The sequence below is a fragment of the Hevea brasiliensis genome, chromosome 14 (genome assembly GCF_030052815.1).
Source record: "Hevea brasiliensis isolate MT/VB/25A 57/8 chromosome 14, ASM3005281v1, whole genome shotgun sequence".
Taxonomy (NCBI): domain Eukaryota; kingdom Viridiplantae; phylum Streptophyta; class Magnoliopsida; order Malpighiales; family Euphorbiaceae; genus Hevea; species Hevea brasiliensis.
Window position 1 is genome coordinate 77,311,886 of NC_079506.1, and position 22,657 is coordinate 77,334,542.

General features: G+C 31.6%; 1 protein-coding gene across 1 annotated transcript; it reads right to left on the bottom strand.

The window, feature by feature from the left end:
• Positions 1–1,384: 1,384 nt before the first annotated feature.
• LOC131172998 (uncharacterized) lies at positions 1,385–5,026 on the bottom strand. The gene is made up of 5 exons (XM_058134636.1): positions 4,288–5,026; positions 4,142–4,184; positions 2,733–4,031; positions 2,104–2,258; positions 1,385–1,542 (listed from the first exon to the last, which is right to left on the bottom strand). Exons 1-5 carry the CDS (start codon positions 5,024–5,026, stop codon positions 1,385–1,387), a joined length of 2,394 nt encoding a protein of 797 aa, XP_057990619.1.
• Between the last annotated feature and the right edge of the window lie 17,631 nt (positions 5,027–22,657).

The following is a 22,657-nucleotide window of genomic DNA, read 5'->3' on the forward strand; positions in this document are numbered from 1 at the left end:
AAAAGCCACTTCTATAATAATCATTAACATCCATTAATTCACAACCTTCCCACCATATAAATTCAACATATTCAATTGAATTAATTTCAATATAAATAGGTAATTTGTATCTCACTTGAAATTTTCCAAATAGCTCATCCTTCATCTTATTGGGTATTTCTGCCCAAGATAAGTCATGCCAATCTAAATGAATACCCTAAAATAATAAGTATTTTCCATTAAAATCCGACAGCATTTTAGCTGTTTTTCAAACATCTAACAACAAAAAGACACAACCTGTTGAAAAGCCACTTCTATAATAATCATCAACATCCATTAATTCACAACCTTCCCACCATATAAATTCAATATATTCAATTGAATTAATTTCAATATAAATAGGTAATTTGTATCTCACTTGAAATTTTCCAAATAGCTCATCCTTCATCTTATTGGGTATTTCTGCCCAAGATAAGTCATGCCAAACTAAATGAATACCCTAAAATAATAAGTATTTTCCATTAAAATCCGGTAGCATTTCAGCTGTTTTTCAGACATCTAACAACAAAAAGAAACAACCTGTTGAAAAGCCACTTCTATAATAATCATCCACATCCATTAATTCACAATCTTTCCACTATATAAATTCAACATATTCAATTGAATTAATTTCAATATAAATAGGTAATTTGTATCTCACTTAAAATTTTTCAAATAGCTCATCCTTCATCTTGTTGGGTATTTCTGCCCAAGTTTTCCATGGAGCTGTAAAGTGCATCTTAATGTCATTGGTTATTGAGCGAGAGACAGATATATCCAAGAAGCTGCACCATTAATAACATTTAAAGTAAAAAAACTTCACTTAATAAGAAAATTTTTTTTGTAGAAGTTTTGTTTAATTTATCTCAACCGTCTTAAATATTGTTACTTGCACAAGGCCCCTTAATCTTATCATTTGTCGATTCGTTGGGTTTACTGGTGTTGGCTGCCCTAAATTTGGACCTCTAGTTCGAACTGATGATGATGACGATGTTGCTACTTGCCCCCCTAACTGTAGTGGAGTAGGCGAAACTTGAGTATCCACTGGTAACTGTAGTGGCTCGTGTCCTATGCTTTGGTCTTCATTTTGTTCATCCCTCAAAGACTGCATGGGTTGAGACATTGTGTCCTGTCGACCCCGTTCTCTACCTCTAGATGATGACATTCTATGAGGCATCCTGTAAAGCACAATATCCATAAGTACCAAAGAGCAAATAAATGCATATATGTAAGAATTTCATATGGATTACAAGCTATGCAAAAATAATAGCTTCACAATCACATATAATAATAAAACACAAAATTACAAAACAACCCAAGCATGAAACAATGAAATTACCCTTTTTGTACTATACAATAATGAAAATCAATCATCATCACTATCATCATCTTTATCGTTTTCATTTTTGTCTTCGTCTTCATCTTCCTCTTCGTCTTCCTCCTCCTCCTCCTCCTCCTCCTCTTCCTCCTCATCCTCTCTACTTGGTTGCACTAAATGTTGCAATTCATTTTCATCTAACTCTACTATATGATTTGAATCAAGTAGCAAGCATGTATCATCAAGTTCAGTAGTTGGTAAAATTTCTAAAGGTCAAGAGATATCATCTTCTTGGTAAGCGACCTCATCAAAAATAAACCCGTTATCACTTATATCAACCACCTTATGAATGTTAAATGTGCTCCTAGCTTTGGTTTTGAATACTGCACACCAATCACCCCTTGTTTTATTAATTACAGGATATTTTGTGTAACACACTTGTTGAGCTTGATGGGAAAAAATAAATGGATCATTAGAGGCAAGCCTTGATTTGGGATGAATTTCTATAAGCCCGTGCTGAGGATGGACTCTTATCCCTTTATTAGTGTCAAACCATTCACATTTGAAAAGAATTATATTGTTTCCTACTCCAAAATACTCCAACTGCAGTAGCTCATTCAACAAACCATAATAATCACTTTCATATTCATTGTAACAACTTCCTTTCACCCAAACACCACTATTCAATGTTTTTCGATCTCTACCATAATCATGTGTATGAAATTTAAAACCATTCACAAAGTACCCCTTATATGATTGAACTGTACATCTAAGGCCCTGAGCTATTTGGTAGATGCGCTCTTTAACTTCATTCTTCTCTACATATTCTTTGAACCAATTTGCAAAGTCTTGTTCCCGCAATTGTTCCAATTGTTGGTCATTGATATCTGGTATTATACCTCGTAAATGGTCATCAAACATCCTACACAATAATTTGATCACTTATATGTTGTATTTCATTAATTAAAAAGAGGACACATGTTAGTTAGGAATACTAACTCAATAAATGGTTCGATCTCTTGACAATTCAACAATACATAAATATGAGCAGCAGAATACTCGTCATTTGACATGATCCTTCTATGCGTTATTCAACCAAAAGGACGACTTGAATGAGTGAAAATTGAAATGTGCCCCATTGGTTCAATGTTTCCCCCATCATCATTTCTTGGAACTTTGTTTAATCTTGTTGGGATTTGTGGCTCAAAGTAATAAGAACAAAAGGTTGATATTTCCTCAATAATGTATGCCTCGATAATTGAACCCTCAACAGAAGCTTTATTCCGGACTTTTTTCTTTAAGTCAAAAAGGAACCTATTATTAACAAATTTGATTGTTATTTCATCAAGAAATATATATGTGAAATAAATAAAAAAGGCATTTTTGCAATATTTACCGCTTGAATGGATACATCCAATGATATTGCACTGGTCCACCTACTCTGGCCTCATAAGCAATATGAATAGGCAAATGCTCCATTGAGTCAAAGAAACCCGGTGGGAATATCTTTTCTAACTTGCAAATTGTTTCAATAATGTTTTTTTCTAATATCTCAATATTGTCCACAAATAGTATAGTTGCAGTAATGTCCCTAAAAAAATGACTAAGCTCAGTTAATGCATCCCAAACTGCTTTAGGCAATATGTCACGAAATGCGATTGGGATCAATCTTTGCATCAATATGTGGCAGTCATGACTTTTCAATCCAAAAAACTTACAGTCCTCCACACTTACAGCCCGTGCGATGTTGGAAGCATATCCATAAGGCAATCTCAAATCCTTTAGCCACTGACAAATTATTTGTTTTTGTTCTTTATTCAAAGTATAAGTGGCTTTAGGTTTGCATACTCTACCATTATATTGCATTAAGTGTAATTTAGGACGCTTGCAATAAACTTTTAAGTCCTCTCTTGCTTTGGAGTTGTCCTTAGTTTTCCCATTCACATCCATAACTGTGTAGAATACATTGTCAAACACATTCTTCTCTACATGCATCACATCTAAATTATGCCGAATTAAATTTGAATTCCAATATGGAAGCTCCCAAAATATACTCCTCTTGACCCAATTATGGTGTACACCAAATCCAGGCATTGTTTGCTTCCCACTAGTTGTCCCAAATACAATATCAGGTAGTGAATTTACCCGATTTTGTATAACATCACCAGACAAACGAGGAGGGGGTGGACTCCTTTCTATGACACCTATTTTGAATTTATCTTTTTGTCTACTGTATGGATGGTTGAGAGGAAGAAATTGGCGATGACAATCAAAGAATGATGCTTTCCCACCGTGTTGAAGAACAAAAGCTTTACTACCTTCCATGCAATACGAACAAGCCAATTTTCCATGTGTGCTCCATCTTGATAACATACCATATGCAGGAAAATCACTTACTGTCCATAAAAGTGCTACTTTCATATGAAAGTTCTGCTTAGTATGAATATCATGAGTCAAAACTCCTTCAGTCCATAACATTTTCAACTCATCAATCAAAGGCCTCAAGAACACATCCAAACTCTTGCCAGGGCTTTTAGGACCCGGAATCACCATATTCAAGAACATATAAGGTTTTTTCATGGCCATCCAAGGAGGTAAGTTATACACTATAATTATTACTGGCCAACAAGAGTAAGGATTAGAATGTTGCCCAAAGGGATTGAATCCATCAGTGCATAATCCAAGACGAACATTCCTAGGGTCAGATGCAAACAAAGGATAAGTGCGATCGAAGTGCTTCCATGCCTCACTATCAACAGGATGTGACACAGTCCCATCGGTATGTTGGTTAAAAGCATGTCATACCATGTGCGCTGCGGTTTTGGATGACATAAACAACCTTTGAAGCCTAGGAATCAAAGGCAAGTAACGTAACACTTTAAATGGTAGATTTTTTTATCGAGCAGTACTTGATTTCCTTGGCTTATACCGAGGGTGACCGCAAGTTTTACATGATGTTCCATCACTGTTTTCTTTGTAATATAGCATGCAATTGTTGACACAGACATCGATTTTTTGATAACCAATCCCTAGAGTTGACATCATCTTTTTCGTGTTGTAGAAGTTGCTTGGCAAGAGATTACCATCTGGTAGCATGCTCTTTATTATTGATAATAAATTGTCAAAACAATTATGACTAATGTGGAAATCTGACATGCAATTTAATAGTTGAGATACAGCTGATAAGCGTGTATGATTATTGCAACCTTCCCATAAGAGAGCATCAGCATCATGTAACAAGCCATAGAAACTTGAAGCATTTGGATTTGGTTCCTCTTGTTCAAGGCCCATGAAACAATTTCTCACTCCAGCCATATCCTCATCAAAATTCATTGCTTCCATAACCATACTTCTATAATTATTTGTATCAGTTGGTTGAGTCATATCATCAATTGAAGTACTAGAAGTTGGTAAAGAATTAAATTCAGATGTGAAACCTTCACCATGTGCATCCCACTGAGTATATGCCCCAACAAATCCAAATTTATACAAGTGATAGGTGACATCAATTCTTTGTAGGTATTTCTTGTTCTTACACTTAGAAGAAGGACAACGAATCTTATCATTGGAGGCAAGATCTACTTGTGCATAGGCAAAATTTAAAAAATACTCCACCCCAACCTCAAATTCAGGATTAAGGAAGCCATTGACATCTAATCGCTTATACATCCAACTACGATCTACAGACATGATATATATTTTCTGAAATTCAAACAAAAGTGGAAACAATAATTAAAAAATAAAAAATAAATTAGCAACAAAAAAATAGAGGGTTGATAATATATTTGGATTAACACAAATTGAGCAATACCAGACAAAGACAATCCATATTTGAATTATTGTGCATTACTTTTATGGAGATCCCATCCCTGGGATTATATTGTGTGTCACTTTCTGGAGCTCAATAATTGAAGTGGAATTGTTGCAGAAATTATAAGTGGTAGATAATAACTAAAGTATAAAAATATCATCTTTACGATTTCCATTATTAGTGTCGAATAAACCTATCATTTTTTTTAATTGCAAAAAGAAATGTATTAATTACTACCCGTTTAGCCTATCGATCACCAAGTAATAATAGAAATAGACTTAGCCATCAGGCTGATTCCTATTCGACCAGTCCAAAAACCTTTTAAGATTCTGATTTTAATTTAATCTGATCTGATTCAAATCTAATAGATACACCAATCTAGTCCTATTATAGATCTATCAATTTTTTTTCCTTTTCCTAAATTAAAAGAAAAAAAAAACTAAATGTGTTAATTACTACCCGTTTAGCCTGTAAATTGCTGATAAAGCATTACTGTCCTTGATTTAAACTACTCTACAAGATGCATCGATCACTAAGTAATGTTAGAACTAGAAGTAGACCTAGCCATTGGGCTGGTTCTAGCCAGAACCCTCCAAACCCCTCCATTGGGCTGGTTCTGAATAAGGAAGGATTGAACATAAATCAAATAATTGAGTGGACAACCTCAGGTGATTATTAATTTCTTTTATTATCAAGTTATCATGTGTACTATATAATATTATCATCTTGTTTCTGATTTATTTATGGGAAAAATTTGCCGAACGCAGTAGCCAATATGGTATGAGGTGGTAAAAAAGAGGAGGCATAAATACTGTTTTCCTATATAAGCTACCTGCATCCTGAGAATAAAGACTTTCCTCTATAAACATATTTAATTGAGAGCCACAAGAAGACTATCTAGATTTTTTTTTTTTAGAGTATATAGCCAGAGTACAAGTATCCTGTGGTCCTCTTGGTTTTGTTGTTTCTATTGCATTGCATCTGTGTGTATTTTTGTTGTTTCTATCTATAGTCTATACATGAACCAGGATTTATGGGTCTAAAATTGGGGCCCCGTCCTTGCATTTTTGGGGCTGGATCAGGACTCCAATGAGTGGACTGCCCTTGTATGCATACTTGTTGCCAAGCACATACAAGCAATGGCCGGCCTAGAATTTTCTTTCCTAGCAAATGGGCCTCACCCAGATGATTTCGTGAAAGAAACTAATGTAGCCCTGCAAAGTATCAGTTAAGACCAAGCTTGTCATGACAAAACTACAAAAACCAGTAATGGGATGGCCTTGACACCTCCCATTGCTGGTTTCATCTTTGAACTTTTTCTCCCTCCCAGCAACAAGGAACCCCTAATAAACTAAAAGATAATGTCATGATTCATTTGATACGGCAGATAAGTAAAAAAGATGTCAATAATAACTAATTTCACAAAACCTGACAGGGTTCAAGGATAAGCATGTATGCACCATTCACAATAAACATGGAAGAACATGCAGAAATATCATGAATTTGTTAGTACATGATCAGAGCAAGATATTGCTCAATAAAATATTCTAGCCCCACTGAAGCCCCCTTCTTTATAATGCAAATGAAAAATCCCAACAACCATAATAAGACACTGTTTGCATCAGTGGAACAACAAAATGCATAATGGTGGTCACTACTTAGAAAGTAATCATGATTCACCTTTATTTCCTTTCATATTGACTACAGAAAGTTCTTGTTCGACAAACTCTCCTGCACGGATGGGAGGATATTTGCTGGCTAGCGGGGATTCTGCAAAGTGACCTAAAGGCTTTAACGCAGCATCTGATGCTATGTGTGCAAAAAGCTTTAAAAAAACAAGAGTGACAAAACATGCAAGCATAAGATGCCTTGATGAAAGTTACACAGTTAATATTTTGGGCACACACATTTGATTTGACTCAGAAATGGAATGGGAATCAATCTATTCCTGTAATTTAATTTCAATTTTAATACCAGACTCAAATTTTCAATACAAAGTAAATTAAGAAAAGAAAGAGAACGCAAGAAATTCGATTAGAAATCTAAAACTAAAATCAAATAAAAAATAAAACCAAATTACTTACCTGTTGAGCGCTGAAACCAGAAGCAGGAAATTGAGAACAAAAAATTATTATCGAGAGCGCTGAAACCAAATTACTTACGGTGGTGGATTGTCACAAACGGAAAGAGGGAGAAAAGAGGAAGAGCCATTTTGAAAGAGAAGAGATAAAATGCGACTGTCAACATTAAGGTTTTAAGTCTTACAATCTAAACTTTCTGGCGAATTTCTGACGAAACTATTGTCCGTCACAAATTTCGTTAATAAACCGTCGCTAATTAGTTTAATATCCATCACTATTCTCTTAAATTGATACCCGTTATTTATCTGTTGAAAGTCTGTCACTAAAAGAAATTTTTTCTGACGGATTTATTTCCGTCGCAAATTCCGTCTCTGAAACAACTGTTTTTTTGTGGTGATTGTCACAACCCAAATTCTGGACTGGACCAGCACTAGGACTTGGGTCAGTATAAAGCCCCCAAAACCCGTAGTAAGCTTAATTGTTCCTAGCCCAATCACAAAGCCCATAGCTTTAGTCCAATTTCAAGAAATCAAATGGATAAAGTCCGGCCATAAATTAAAGTATCCAATAGGGAGTTCTTAGCTCACCCGATCTGTGAACACAAAATATGTTAAATTGGAGAGCTCGGCTCACCTCACAATCCTCAATCAATCACGTAATCAAATGAGAGCTCAGCTCCCTCATCCAAGGAGTAACCATCTCACACATTCAAGCATGTTCATAATAAATTACAATACCAAAGATTTAAATTAATACAGTTCCTAACAAGATCAAATACTACTTGTAGCACATGCAGAGTTCTAGATTATAGATCAACGAAATATATAATACAAATTAGCTATTGCTGATGAACCTGTGAGAAAGGAAGTAGGTTATTCATAAAAAGTTCTTCCTGTATTCTGAAAAAAATATGGTGAACAGGAGTGAGCGTTCGACTCATAGAATAAGATATTGATTTTAAATACAATTTCTATAACTATCTAAAGTATGAAATGCAACATATATAAAATATTCAACCAAATTCAACCAATATTCACACAAAAGATAATTTGGAGCACTCACACACCCGTGTGTCACATCAATATATATACATATGGGAGCTGATTCTCTATACAGCTCTCTTAACTCCAATACCTACTAGCAAGGTCAACTCAAGCCAGACTTCTTCTTAATAGTCTAAGTGTGGGGATTAGCGAGATCAACTTAAAGTCGTACTCACCTCGACTTATCCACATATAAGGATTGGGTCCCAGCGAGTCAAGCTCCAGCAGTAAGTACCCATCTTACCTATATCCATATCCATACCACACGCATGCCAACACACACACAAAGCTCCAAATTAACTTAAGGCAATATCCATAATAATTTAATGAACAAATATGCAATATAAGGGCATGCCTAGCATTTAACTATATATATATATATATATATATATATATATATATATATATATATATATATATTTATAAGTGAATGTATGAGCATGCCTTAAATATATAATAATAATATTAAAATTATAAATAAAATCAATATCTACTCACAGATTATCCAAATGTCACTGGGGCAGCTGAGAAGATGAGGAAGGTTGACTCGGATTACCTAAACAATCATATTCAAGAAATTTATCAATATTAACTCAAAACAAATAACTAAAGAGCCTTAAAATAACTAAACTAACACTTCTCAATCCAAAAAGGCCCTAGGCCCATAGCACAACAACTACACAATGCCTCTCCTGGGCCTACCAAACTAGTTAATTCCCACATAAAATAATTATTTAAAAATTTTGGATGCTGTATTTTTCCCTCCTTATAGAAAATTTATTATCGAATTTTTATACAACGCAGAACAAATACACTGAGTTATACACTAAACAAGTATGGGTACTTGTTGTGCATATCCCACTCTAACTCTTAGGTGTATTTCTCTATAGATTGACCTCTCCACAGGACTTTAACTATAGAGATTTGTTTTGACTGAAACTTTCTCATTTGACAATCCACTATGGCCACTGGTTGTTCCTCAAAAGTCAAGTTCTTACTTAACTCCACTGTGTCTGGTTACAGCACATGAGAAGGTTCGGGAACATATTTCCTAAGCATGAAAATATGAAACACTTGGTGGACATGAGAAAGGTTCGATGGAAACTCTAATCAATAAGCGACTACTCCCACTCTATCCGTGATCTTAAAAGGTCCTATGTAACGGGGTGCCAACTTGCCTTTCTTTTCAAATCTTATAGCCCCTTTCATAGGAGAGACCTTTAAGAACATATAATCACCCACTATAAATTCTACATCTTTCCTCCTTGGATCTGCATAACTCCTCTGCCTGTTGATAGTTGTCTTTAAATGTTCCCTAATTAAATGAACCATCTTTGAAGTGTACTGCACCAGATCTAAATTATGTAGTCTTGTCTCTCTAACTTCTATCCAACATAGAGGGAACCTACACTTTTTGCCATATAATGCCTAATAGGTTGTCATTCCAATACTAGAATGATAGCTATTATTATAAGCAAACTCCACTAATGGTAGCTGATCATCCTATTAACCTCCATAATCCATGACACACATGCGAAGCACATCTTCCAATGTTTGAATTATCCTTTCAGACTGTCCATCTGTCTATGGGTGGAAAGCCATACTAAAATTTAGCTGTGTGCTAAGTGCTTCCTGAAGTTTCTTCCAAAATCGAGAAATGAGCTAGGGCCTTCTGTTAGATATTATGAAAGCAGGAATTCCACATAATCTAACTATCTCATGGATGTACAAACTTGCATACTGAGCAACAGAATAGGTGATTCGTACAGGCAAAAAGTAAGCTGACTTGGTCAGACGGTCCACCCATATAGAATCATACCCTCAGGAAGTATGAAGCAACCCAATCACAAAGTCCATAGTGATCATTTTCCACTTCCATTTTGGGATGGGGATCTCCTGCAACTTCCTTGACAGCCTCTGATGCTCAAACATTACTTTCTGACAAACTAGGCACTTAGACATAAAGTTTACTATGTCTCCCTTCATACCATTCCACTAGTACTTATCCTTCACATTATGGTACATCTTTGTACATCCTGGGTGAACACTGTAAGGTGTATAGTGTGCCTTTTGCATAATTTCATTTCTTAGGTTGTCCACATTTGGCACACATACCCTGAAGCCTTGCATAATGGGACTATCTAGCTTTGCATAATGGGACTATCTCCATCAAATTCACAATCTTCTTCCTGTTGCACCCTTTTCACAATCCATATTAATTATGGGTCCCTGTGTTGGAAAAATCTAATTCTATCTTGCAAATCTGGTCATACTCTAAAATGTGCTAAAAATACACCTAAAGCAGTTATATCCAACATCAAACCCTGATCCAATAGTTCATGTAACACCTGTATTAACGATCTTCTCTCTGTTATTATATGTGCCAAGCTACCAGAAGACTTCTTACTCAAAGCATTTGCCACCACATTTGCTTTACCTGGGTGGTACTAGATAGTGTAATCATAATCATTTAGAAGCTCCATCCATCTCCTCTGCCTCAAATTTAAATCCCTCTGCTCGAAGATGTACTTCAAGCTTTTATGATTGGTGTGTATCTTGAACGTTTCACCATACAGGTAGTGCCTCTAAATTTTCAGTGCAAAGATAATATCTGCCATTTTCAGATCATTGAGTGGGGTAATTCTGCTTGTGCTTCTTTAACTGTTTAGAAGCAAAAGCCACCATTTTATCATGCTGCATCAAAATACACCCTAATTCAACTTTAAAAGCATCATATTATATCATATGCCCTTCTCTACTCACAGGCAAAGTTAACACATGAGCTACAATTAAATAGTCCTTAAACTTCTAGAAGTTTTCCTTACACTCATCTGACCAGAAAAATAAGACATTTTTTTTAGTCAATCATGTTAGAGGAGCTACTATCCTGGAGAAGATCTATACAAAGCGCCTGTAATAACCTGTTAGGCCTAGAAAACTTCACACCTTGGTGATTATAATAGGCCTAAGTCAATCAGTTACTGCTTTAATTTTTTTGGGATCCACTTGAATGCCTTCACTTGAGACCACATGTCATAAAAATGAAATACTTTCCAGCCAGAACTCACACTTCAAAAACTTAGCATACAGCCGATGCTTCCTCAAGGTCTACAACACCATCCTTAACTGCCAAGCATGTTCTTTCTCGATTTGGGAATATACTAAAATGTCATATATGAAAACAATGATAAAGCGATCTAGGAATGGTCTAAACACCCTGTTTATTAGATCTATAAAGCTTGCTAGTGCATTAGTGAGTCCAAATGACATCATCAAGAGCTCAAAATGATCACACCTAGTCTTGAATACTATTTTTGGCACATCCTCACTCTTTATTCTCAGCTAATTATAGCCCGATCATAGTTCCATCTTAGAGAAGTATTTTTCCCCTTGCAGCTGGTTAAACAAGTCATCAATTTGAGGGAACGGATACTTATTCTTAACTGTCTCCTTGCCACAACTATGTCAGGCTATCTGCTCTCTTATCATACTGCAAACTCCTTAAAACTTCATTCACAGGCTATAAACACCATTCATAACATCCAGTCTCCTTTTTAGAGGAGCAAAGTCGTACTCTGTACTTTGCCGCCATACAAATAAGATATTATTTTCACTAAGCTTTAGGCAAAATGTTCATTGTAATGCCAAAACTGTCCAAGACCCCATATTGGAGACCAGATGGTCTCACTCCATAGGTGTTACCTTTACTTGTGACTATACTGAAACCTCTAATCTTATGGAAACTTCTGATGTAACTCTAGCTTGTGCTAGGGTAACTAAGTCATTGACTTTAGTTACCACCCAAGTAGGACCTTTGATATTCTAGCTCAAGGGTTTTAAACCACTAACTAGGAGTCCTAAACTCCTTTGCAAACATAGAACTCTCTTTTGCTATATCCATACCAAAACAAAAGCTAGCTGCAAACATCTACGTAGAACACATTAGGGATGCACATAGTTCTATAAAATAATCCAATGTCGGTATTGTAATCTGTAGCTTACCGCACATACAATGAGAGCATTATGTAAGTCACTACAGTACATCCTAGCAGATCAGGTTTTCCAACCTCTTATCTCTCTTTAACCCATTGATACTATAAACTTGCCCTGACTGAGCTGTCTATTGATAACTGCCAGCAATGATACCCTTATCTCCATCTAAGATAGCTATACTGCCATAATGCACATTTATGTACTCATGCCTTGCACTAAATAAGCACGCTAATTAGCCCTACTTTGACAGAAACATGACATTTCTTAGAGTACGTATCCCTTAATAGATCTCAACATGTTTGCTAGCTCAAGTTCACATCACCATATACTCTATAAAGACTAAGATACTAAACTGAAGCACTCTTACACTACCTAAAGAATAACACAGAATTTAAAAATAAGGAGTTACAGAAAAAGACAAAACTGAAACCTATACTCTGCATGTGATAACTCCAGGTACACACTTTCCCATGAATCTAGAGCTTAAGCTCTGACATTATTATTATAATGCCTCTCTTGGAACTAGATAGTATCATCCGCTTTAGCTCACTGAACCTCACAGCTTTGTCCCTTGGACCCCTTCTTTGAGGCCCAAATACGCACTATCCAGGTTAGAGGTTTGCCGCCTTATAAGGCCCTTCACTTTTCCCTCCCTTTCTAATGTGGGACTCGATTCATTCTTGCCCCCCATATAGACAAGGACGCCAGTGAGCCTTGTCCCCCCTAGAGGACCGCTCTAGCTAAGACCTTCCTTTCCGCACGAGATGTTACAGGCCCACCAGCTTTGCCTGGTTCATCGCTGAACCACACCAGATGAGGGAGGTCAGCTCTAATACCAACTTTATCATGACCCAAATTCTAGCTCAAACCAGCACTAGGACTTGAGTCAGCATAAAGCTCCTAAAGCTCGTATTAAGCCTAACTATTCCTATCCTAACCATAAAGCCCATAACTTTAGTCCAATTTTAAGAAATCAAACGGACATTATTCGACATTAAATTGGACTATCCAATGGAGAGTTCTTACCTTACCTGACCTGTGAATACAAAATATTTTAAATTAGGGAGCTCGGCTCATCCTCACAATCCTCAATCAATCACATAATCAAATGGGAGCTTAGCTCTCTCATCCTAGGAGTAACCATCTCACACATTCAAGCATGTTCATAATAAGTTTACAATACCAAAGATTTAAATTAATACAGTTCCTGACAAGATCCAATACTACTTCTATCACATACGGAGCTCTAGATTACAGATCAAGGAAATATATAATACAAATTAGTTGTTGCTGATGAACCTACAAGAAAGAAAGCAGGTTATTCATAAAAAGTTTCTCCTGTATCTTGAAAAAAATATAGTGAACAGGAGTGAGTATTCGACTCATAGAATAAGATATTATTTTCAAATACAATTTCTATAACTGTTTAAAACTAATACATCCCTAAGTATGAAATGCAACATACACAAACATGTTCAACCAAATTCAAATAATATTCACACAAAAGATAATTTAGAGCACTCACACACCTATGTGTCACATCAACATATATACATATGGGAGCTGATCCCCTATACAGCTCTCTTAATTCTAATACCTACCAGCGAGATTAACTCAAGTCATACTTTCTCTTAAGAATCTAAATGCGGGAGTCAGCAAGTTCAACTCAAAGCTGTACTCACCCTGACTTATCCATATATAAGGATCGGATCCCAGCGAGTCAAGCTCCAGCCGTGACTACCTGTCCTACCCATATCCATATCCACACCAAACATACGCTGACGCACACACAGAGCTCCAAATTACCTTAAGGCGATATCCACAATAATTTCATTAATAAAATATGCAACATAAGGGCATGCCTAGCATTTAACTATATATATATATATATATATATATATATATATATATATATATATATATATATATATATATATATATATATATTTATTTATTTATTTATTTATTTATTTATAAGTGAATGCATGAGTATGCCTTGAATATATAATAATAATATTGAAATTATAAATAAAATCAATATATACTCACAGATTATCCAAATGTCACTAGGGCGGCTAAGAAGATGAGGAAGGTCGACTCGGATTACCTAAACAATCATATTTAAAAAAAAAGCCTAAGACACCTTAGGTTTATGCTGAAAATCCGACAAAGTTTTTCCAGTACCTAGGACCTACCTAACCTGCAAAATAACTCAACTAAACTTCTCAATCTAAAAGGCCTCAGGCTCACAATACAACAACTACACTATGCCCCTTCTGAGCCTGCCAAACCAGTCAATTCCCACATAAAATAAATTTTCAAAAATTCAGGATGTTACAATTATAAAATATTTTATATTTTATTTTTATATTTATATATGATATATATGTATATACATTTTTATATCTTTTTTATATTCATACATATAAACTACTTAATTTTTTAATAATTAGGCTTTGTGTGTTTTGTTGAAAATAACTTGCTAATGAAAAATATTTTTCATAAAGTGTTTTCTAAAAAAATATTTTCCATAAAAATATTTTTCGCTATTTGGTTGTAATATTAAATTAATTGTGTGTTTTTATTTTATATATGTACAAGTGTTTTTACATTTTAATAAGATTATTAAAGTTTATAAAATGAAAAATGACTTCCTCTTTTGAATATGAATAAAACTAGAACTTAAGGTAGGAATGAATAAACGAAATAAGACTAAACACGAGCAAATAAAACTTAAACAAAAGAATAAAACAAGAAAATTAAAAAAACTAAAAACAAGAAAAGATAAACTTGCAAAAATTCTTTTGATAAGTGAATGAATACGTCACGAAAAAAAAAAATACAGCAATGATGACAATTGAAGTCCTTTTGATAAGTCCAAGACACCACAAAAGAAGCTTAATGAACCAAAATATATGCCACAATCAAATCTTAATAAGTATTAGGAAAATTCACCGCACTTGAAACAAGTGACAAGAAGAAAGAGTAGCACTTTTATTGTTTAAAGCTAAACTAAAAACTAAAGAATGAAGTACACAATGAGAGGCCTTCATATAAGCAATTATTACATAAAATCCTATGAGGAAAATATAAACTAAACCTATTCATGCTGCATTTCTTTTGGTAAATATAGGAAAATGGTTGGGGGATCAACTTGATCTGTATTAAATATGGATAAATAGGGATAATAAGGTCATTTTATATATAAAGTTTAAATCATTTTTCTAAAATATTCTTTAGACTATTTTTATGGGAGAATGTAGAGATTTGAAATTTCAATTTTAAATTATGTCTACTGTATATATTATAACTATAAATTTCAATACAAACTAAAAGTTTTATTTACTTTCTCTCTCTCCTCTTTTCTTTAATCAACGATTTTCTTTTTTTTTTTTAACTAAGTTTACACATTTAAAAAAATTATTTATGTAAATTAAAAAAACTTAAAATAAAAATAAAAATAAAAATAAATAATATATTTTTATTTTAATGTGTAAATTAATATTAAAAAATACAATATATATTACTTTATTATATTTGAACAAATGATAAATCTGAATTTAAATTGATTAAATTAACTCAATTGAATTAATAATATAAATCGATTAAATTGATTCGATTAATGTATATATGATAATAAATAAATAATTAATATTATAATTTCAAATGAATTCAATTGATTTAATTAAAAAAATCACTTCATATAAATAAATTGTATTTTTTACTCAATTAAATGCTCAATTTGTTAAAATATATCATCAATCTAACATTTTATATACTTAATTAATTCAGTTGATAAAAATATATATTCAATTAAATCATTTAAATAATAATTATTATAGTTGATCCAAATATATATCAATAATGTGATATGTCACATACTCAATTGATTCAATTAATTAAAATATATATTCAATTGAATCATTTAAATAATAATTGTCACAATTGTCCCAAAATATCTATAGTCAATGTGACATTATACATAATCAATCTACTCAATTAAAGGCTCAATTGACTAAAATATATGATCAATGTGACAAGTCACATAATTAATTCAATTAACTAAAATATATATTTAATTGAATCATTTAAATGATAATTGTCACAATTGACCTAAATATAAATAAATACATATATATATATATATATATATATATATATATATATATATATATATATATATATATATATATATATATATATATATATATATATCAATATGACATTGTACATAATCAGTTGATTCAGTTTACTCAATTAAATGTTCAATTGACTAAAGTATATGATCAATGTGATATGCTACACACTCAAAATAATTCAATTGAATCAAATATATATTCAATTGAATCAATTAAATGATAATTGTTATAATTGACTCAAATATATATAATCAATGTGATATTACATATAATTAATTGATTCAATTAACTTAATTAAAACTCTATCGACTAAAATAAATGATTAAAGTGACATGTTACATACTCAAATTGATTTAAATATATATTCCATTGAATTAGTTAAATGATAATTTTCATAATTAACTCGAATATATATGATTCATGTGATATTTCATAAAATTAATTGATTCAATTAACTAAAATATATGATTAATGTGACATGTCAAATATTCAAATTGATTCAATTGACTCAAATATATATTCAATTAAGTTATAATTTTCATAATTGACTTAAATATATATAATTTGTGTGACATTACACATAATCAATTTGATTCAATTCCACAATTAAAAACTCAATTGACTAAAATATATGATTAATATGACATGTTACATACTCAAATTAACTTAGTTGACTCAAATATATACATTCAATTGAATGAACTGAATTATAATTTTTATAATTGACTCAAATATATATGATTAATGCGACATTATACATAATTAATTGATTTAATTAACTCAATTAAAGGCTCAATTGACTATGATATATAATTAATATGACATTTCAAATACTTAAATTGATTCAGTTGACTCAAATATATATTAAATTGAATCAATTGAATGATAATTCTTGCAAATGATACAATCAATGTAATATGTCGCGTGCTCAGTTTATTTAATTGACTAAAATATATATTGAATTGAATTCATATAGATTCACCCTATTTACTTAAACCATGCAAGTATATTAATTTACTTGTCGCTGTCTAATTCAATTTCGTATCATAAATTAAATTTAAATTAATTTTAATTGAATAATAAATAATTAATTTAATTTAAATTAAAATCATTGTTATTTAAAAAATAAAATAATTAAACTTAATTAAAGTCATAAATTAAAATTAAAAGTGAGATAAATAATTTGATTTAATTTTAACAAATCCTAACATTAATCGGATATATATATATATATATATATATCCGATTAATGTTAGGATTTGTTATAATTTATTTATTTGTTTATTTTTATTTATTTATTTTACTAAACCAGCCAGATTAAAGGGTAAAAAATTGGGCATGTTGTACCTTACATATTTTATATGATATAAATGATTCTTGTCAATTGGTGCAGAGTTGAGAAAAAATAATAAATAAAAAACCTTCCAAATGATAAATATTGGCTAAGAGAAAATTGTTTAATATGAAATATTGACTAAAGGAAAAGTACATGTGGATTGTACTATTTAAAGGTTCATTAAAGTAAAATTAAAATAAATTTTCAAAATTTAAATTTAAATATTATGTATATGTTATTAAAATTCAAATAATTATAAGTGTAGAGAAAAAGTTTTATTTATTTATTTTGTCTTGAAAATGGAAACATAATTTATTACTATTTGCTAAAAAAGAAAGTTTGAGGGAAGAGTAAAGGATGGAGGAAAATTTTATCTCCAAAAATATAAAGAGTAAACAAAATGTTTTATGTTGCTGAAAATTCTTTGATCCATATTAATTGCAGATCTATTTGATCTCTCAATCACGATCCTTTTAAAAATAAATAGAGTCAAAAGAAAATTTTAAAAACTATCATATTGCAGAAGCCACACAAAGATTTATAAAATATAGAAAATTCTCTTTCAACCAGATTTGAAAAAATCTTGATAGTTTTCTTGAATTTAGCATATTTTTAAGAAATAATAGATTTTCAACCTAAAATTCTTAAGAACTCTAAAATATCATTAAAAATTATTTTTTATATTGGTGGGTCAAAATTCACTTTCATCTAGAAAAATCTTGTTGATGAAATATGTCAAATTGACTCTAATCAATATAGATCAATGCCCTAGTCTAGAAATTAGAATAACATGGATATGGATCACTTGATTGGGCAATTTTACCAAAACAAGTGAGAAGTCACTTTCAGCTATCATCATAATTGAGCTAATTTGCCCAATTTAGTTCTTATTTAGTGATTGATTGAAAGATATAGAAAAGATGCTAAAAAAATAAACTATGAGGGGATGGAAGTTCTATGCAGATTATATTATTATCAACTACTTTACACTAAAGTTTACTTGTTTTAGAATGCAATTACAGAGGTCCACTCAATTCAAATTTTCTGTTTTATTCCTAATAATTCTTAAAATAATTATTATTTTGGAACATATATATCATTAGCCCTTAATTTTAATTTTAGATGCAAGTTGTTAATTTAAGTTCATGTCATATATGATTGATGTCTAGTCTCATAAAATCTTGCATAACTTTATTATATATATATATATATATATATATATATATATATATATAATTAGCCAAACTTTGTTCAGGTTTAAGGAAGTATATTAATTCTGTCACATGAACTGAAATGAGATATTGACTAATCCATTTTTTTCCCCAATCTTTGCATAACTTCATGTTTTTACAACATAATGCTCCTTGGGGAAGATGTAAGGAGAAATATGCTATACCATCATCATCATCATCATCATCATCTTTATAGAATAAATTGAACTACCCCATCTCACATCTTAACTTTACAAGAAAATTTCGTGACACTATAAACTTTTAAAATGGTCCATGATACACTTTAACTTCTGTAAAATAGAATTAAGATATTATTAAAATTTCGCATAAACTCCAATCGTGTTGACATGACAATCTGCTGACTAGAATCCGAAGAGTATCTTAATTCTATTTTTATAGAAGTTGAGATATGTCATAGAACTTTTACACGAGTTGAGGTATGTTATGAAATATTTTAAAAATTCAAGTACTACAAATTTTTTTCAATAAAATTTAAGGATAAATTTATATTTCAACCCAAAAAATAATAAAAATTAAAATATAAATGAATCTAGCGGAGTCAAGTCTCATTAAAATTTTTTTGAATTTACGTCTTTAACCCTTATGGTGTTATGAAGTACCCATTGTATATATAAGATTTTAAATTTATATTTCTATTACAATTAATTAAAAAATTTATTTAAATTTAATTTAATAATATTAGAGTTATGCATAGGATAGTGATATTATATGTGTATTTCCATCCGATAAAAAAATAAAAAAAATGAAAACATCAACTATAATAAGGGAGAGGCCCACCTAGATTCGGGCTTTTGGAGTCCATAATTTTAACAAGAGTAGTAAGAGAAAGTTAGACTAAGAATGAGCAAATAATTGATTTTAGATAAGAAAAAAATGATGTTAGCGTTCCATGATGACCACTCAAATTGGAATTGATGCTTTCCTTTAGTTGAATAAATAAATAAATAAATATAAAAGAATGATAAGATTATAAAAAATTACAACTCATATTGATGATTTTAATAACTATTAGCTTAAATATTTAAATCTAGATTTTTATATTTATTAAATATATTTTAATTAATTTTACACAAATCTCGATATAAGTATTTGATCTAATGATTATTATACAGGTTGAATTTATATTAAACATTAGGGCTGTGTAAGGTTCTTGAGGGTCCCAAACCAAACTAAACCAAAAAATTATATTAAACCGAACTTATTTTAATACTTTGGTTCGGTTTTATATTTGACACTATTTGTATTAGAGGGTCAATTTACTTTAATAGTATTAATTTATTGATATGACGGTATTACGATGAATAAATATTTTTTTTTAAATCCCTTTTTCATATTTTGTCTTGATTTTCTTGGAAAGAAATAATCTCAACAATCCCAACTCAACCCATCCTAGCAATGCCTTGATTCCAATCGTGCTTAGAATCAATCTCTCTTTCACTGTCTGTGACAGCCCTTATCCGTTTACAGTATAGCCGAGCAAGACATATCACACAAAGTGTCGGAGTATTTTATCTTATTTTATTACAATTTCCAATTCTTATATTATTTTTTAAAAAAACTTTTTGGTGAAATTTCTAACATTTATGTCATTCGTTGAAATTTTGATTAATTCGGGATTTTTGCAAATTTTACAGAAAATTCGGCAGAGTGCCGGCTATAAATCAAAAAAAAAGTTCTTCGAAACCTATTAAAAAAACTTCTAATATATTTTTCAAATCTCAACTCCAATCAACTTCAACTAAATTTCATCAAATCTCAATATTGCAAATCATAATTTCATATATAGACAAATTCATACTCAAATTTCAAAAATAAAATATAGAAATCTCGTTAATTACATAATTTACATTAATTATAGGAGTTTACAATTTACAAGGCAAAATGAAAATCTAAGTACAAAATACAAATTTCAAAATACAAAAATACAAAATACAAAACAAAATCCTAGAGTCCTACCAAGTACACTACAGATGAGAGGTGACACTAGACTCTATGCAAAATCTGGACTCTCACCCGATCTGAGGTCGACTGGGCTCTCTGGCTGTGTCTCCAATACCTACGCATGGCAAAAAGCGACGCGTTAAGCAATACTGCTTAATGGTGCCAATATAAAATAAAAATAAACTTAAATAAATGAATATGCAAAATTTATGTTATTTTTTTATGCAGATCAAAATTCTGGAAATTATTCGTAATATTATTAGCTTTAGCATATTTTATATTCATTTTATGGTTGTAATGGTTAAGTCTTATTTTGGCTGCCCAAATAACCTATACTAATTGATTGGAGTGGATAAACGGGTAAACTGGCACTGGTATCAAGTACCTCGGGCTGTCACACCATCGGTCACAAGGTGTTTCCAGGTGTGCAACAGAACAGCTAATGAGCCGTAATAATAATTGAGCACAAGGCCAAGTGTATCAAGCATAGCAGAATGGCCATAGACCATAATATTATGAAATAGCATTAAATGCCATAAATCACAGAATGATATAAAACCATATGCATTACTGCTATTATAACCCTATTGGCATGCCAACCTATCCAAACCAATCGTTCTAGGTATACTAGGGCATTTTATAAAGTTAATTATTTAATTTCTTATTTTTGATGTTTGGTAGTTACTATTCATTTTACTATTCAAACACAAATGTTGACTTTTAAATACATAATAGGTTTGTTATTTCTAATTTCACCTAGATACTACATTTTGAACTTTATACTTGTTGGAACTAGTTGCCAAACTCAATTCATAGCTTATTAGTTGTTATTTCAAATTTTCAGATTTCATAGTCCATGTTGGACCAAGGTACAGTAGGAATTTGGATAAAATTTCTTCATGAAAGTTGTTTCTTAGTGTGTCTTCTTTAATTTCCTTTTTGAATCACTCCATTTGGAGTTTTGTAGCTCAAGTTATGTTATTTTCTCATGGCTAGCCGGATTGGCCATTACCCAGAATTTCTGTGCAGAAATTGGTTCTGGCAGTTTTGGTGTCCTGATTTTGGTAGATAATTTCATTAGGTTATGGTCAAATTTTGGATTATGTTCTCCATGGAAGTTGTTCTAAATTGTCTAAGCTTTCCATTGACATAAAAATCAGATCAATTGGACATTTCTACACAAAGTTATGGCTTGGTCACTTTTATCAGGTCCAGAATTGGTTACTCAGATTTGGTTAATTTTTAAGTCATCCTAAGTTGGTTTTCTGGATAGAGTTTCTTCATCAAAGTTGTGTCATTATATGTCTAGTTTCACCTTCAATTGGCCTTATACCAATTGAAGTTACACACATCAAGTTATTACAGCCTAACTACACTGGACTCAAGTCCAGTAATTCTGGCACATTAGGGCAGCATACCAAACCAAGTCTTAATGACACAATTCACTTCAATTTGTGGTCAAACATTACCAAATGGTCATTAATTGACCATTAAAATGTTCATTCACCATTATATGAATAAAACCCTAATTTTTCTCCAAACCCTAATTCCCAAATTCCAATTCATGTAACATATATCACTTAAACATGTTAACTCACTATCAATTCACATCTACACATCAAATACCATCTCTACACCACTTTAAATCCATCAAAACCATCAAAGTTACCACCCCCATAATGCTGCCGAAATTCAAGGAAATTCAAACATACAAAATTTTCACA

Bases quoted from the DNA above. Each gene is read 5' to 3' on its own strand.
- LOC131172998 (XM_058134636.1), bottom strand. From the start codon at position 5,026: ATGTCTGTAGATCGTAGTTGGATGTATAAGCGATTAGATGTCAATGGC. The intron at 2,259-2,732 runs GTAAATATTGCA...ATTATTGTGTAG, and splicing joins TGGATGTATCCATTCAAGCG to GATGTTTGATGACCATTTAC. The intron at 1,543-2,103 runs GTACAGTTCAAT...CAAATCATATAG, and splicing joins AATAGCTCAGGGCCTTAGAT to TAGAGTTAGATGAAAATGAA.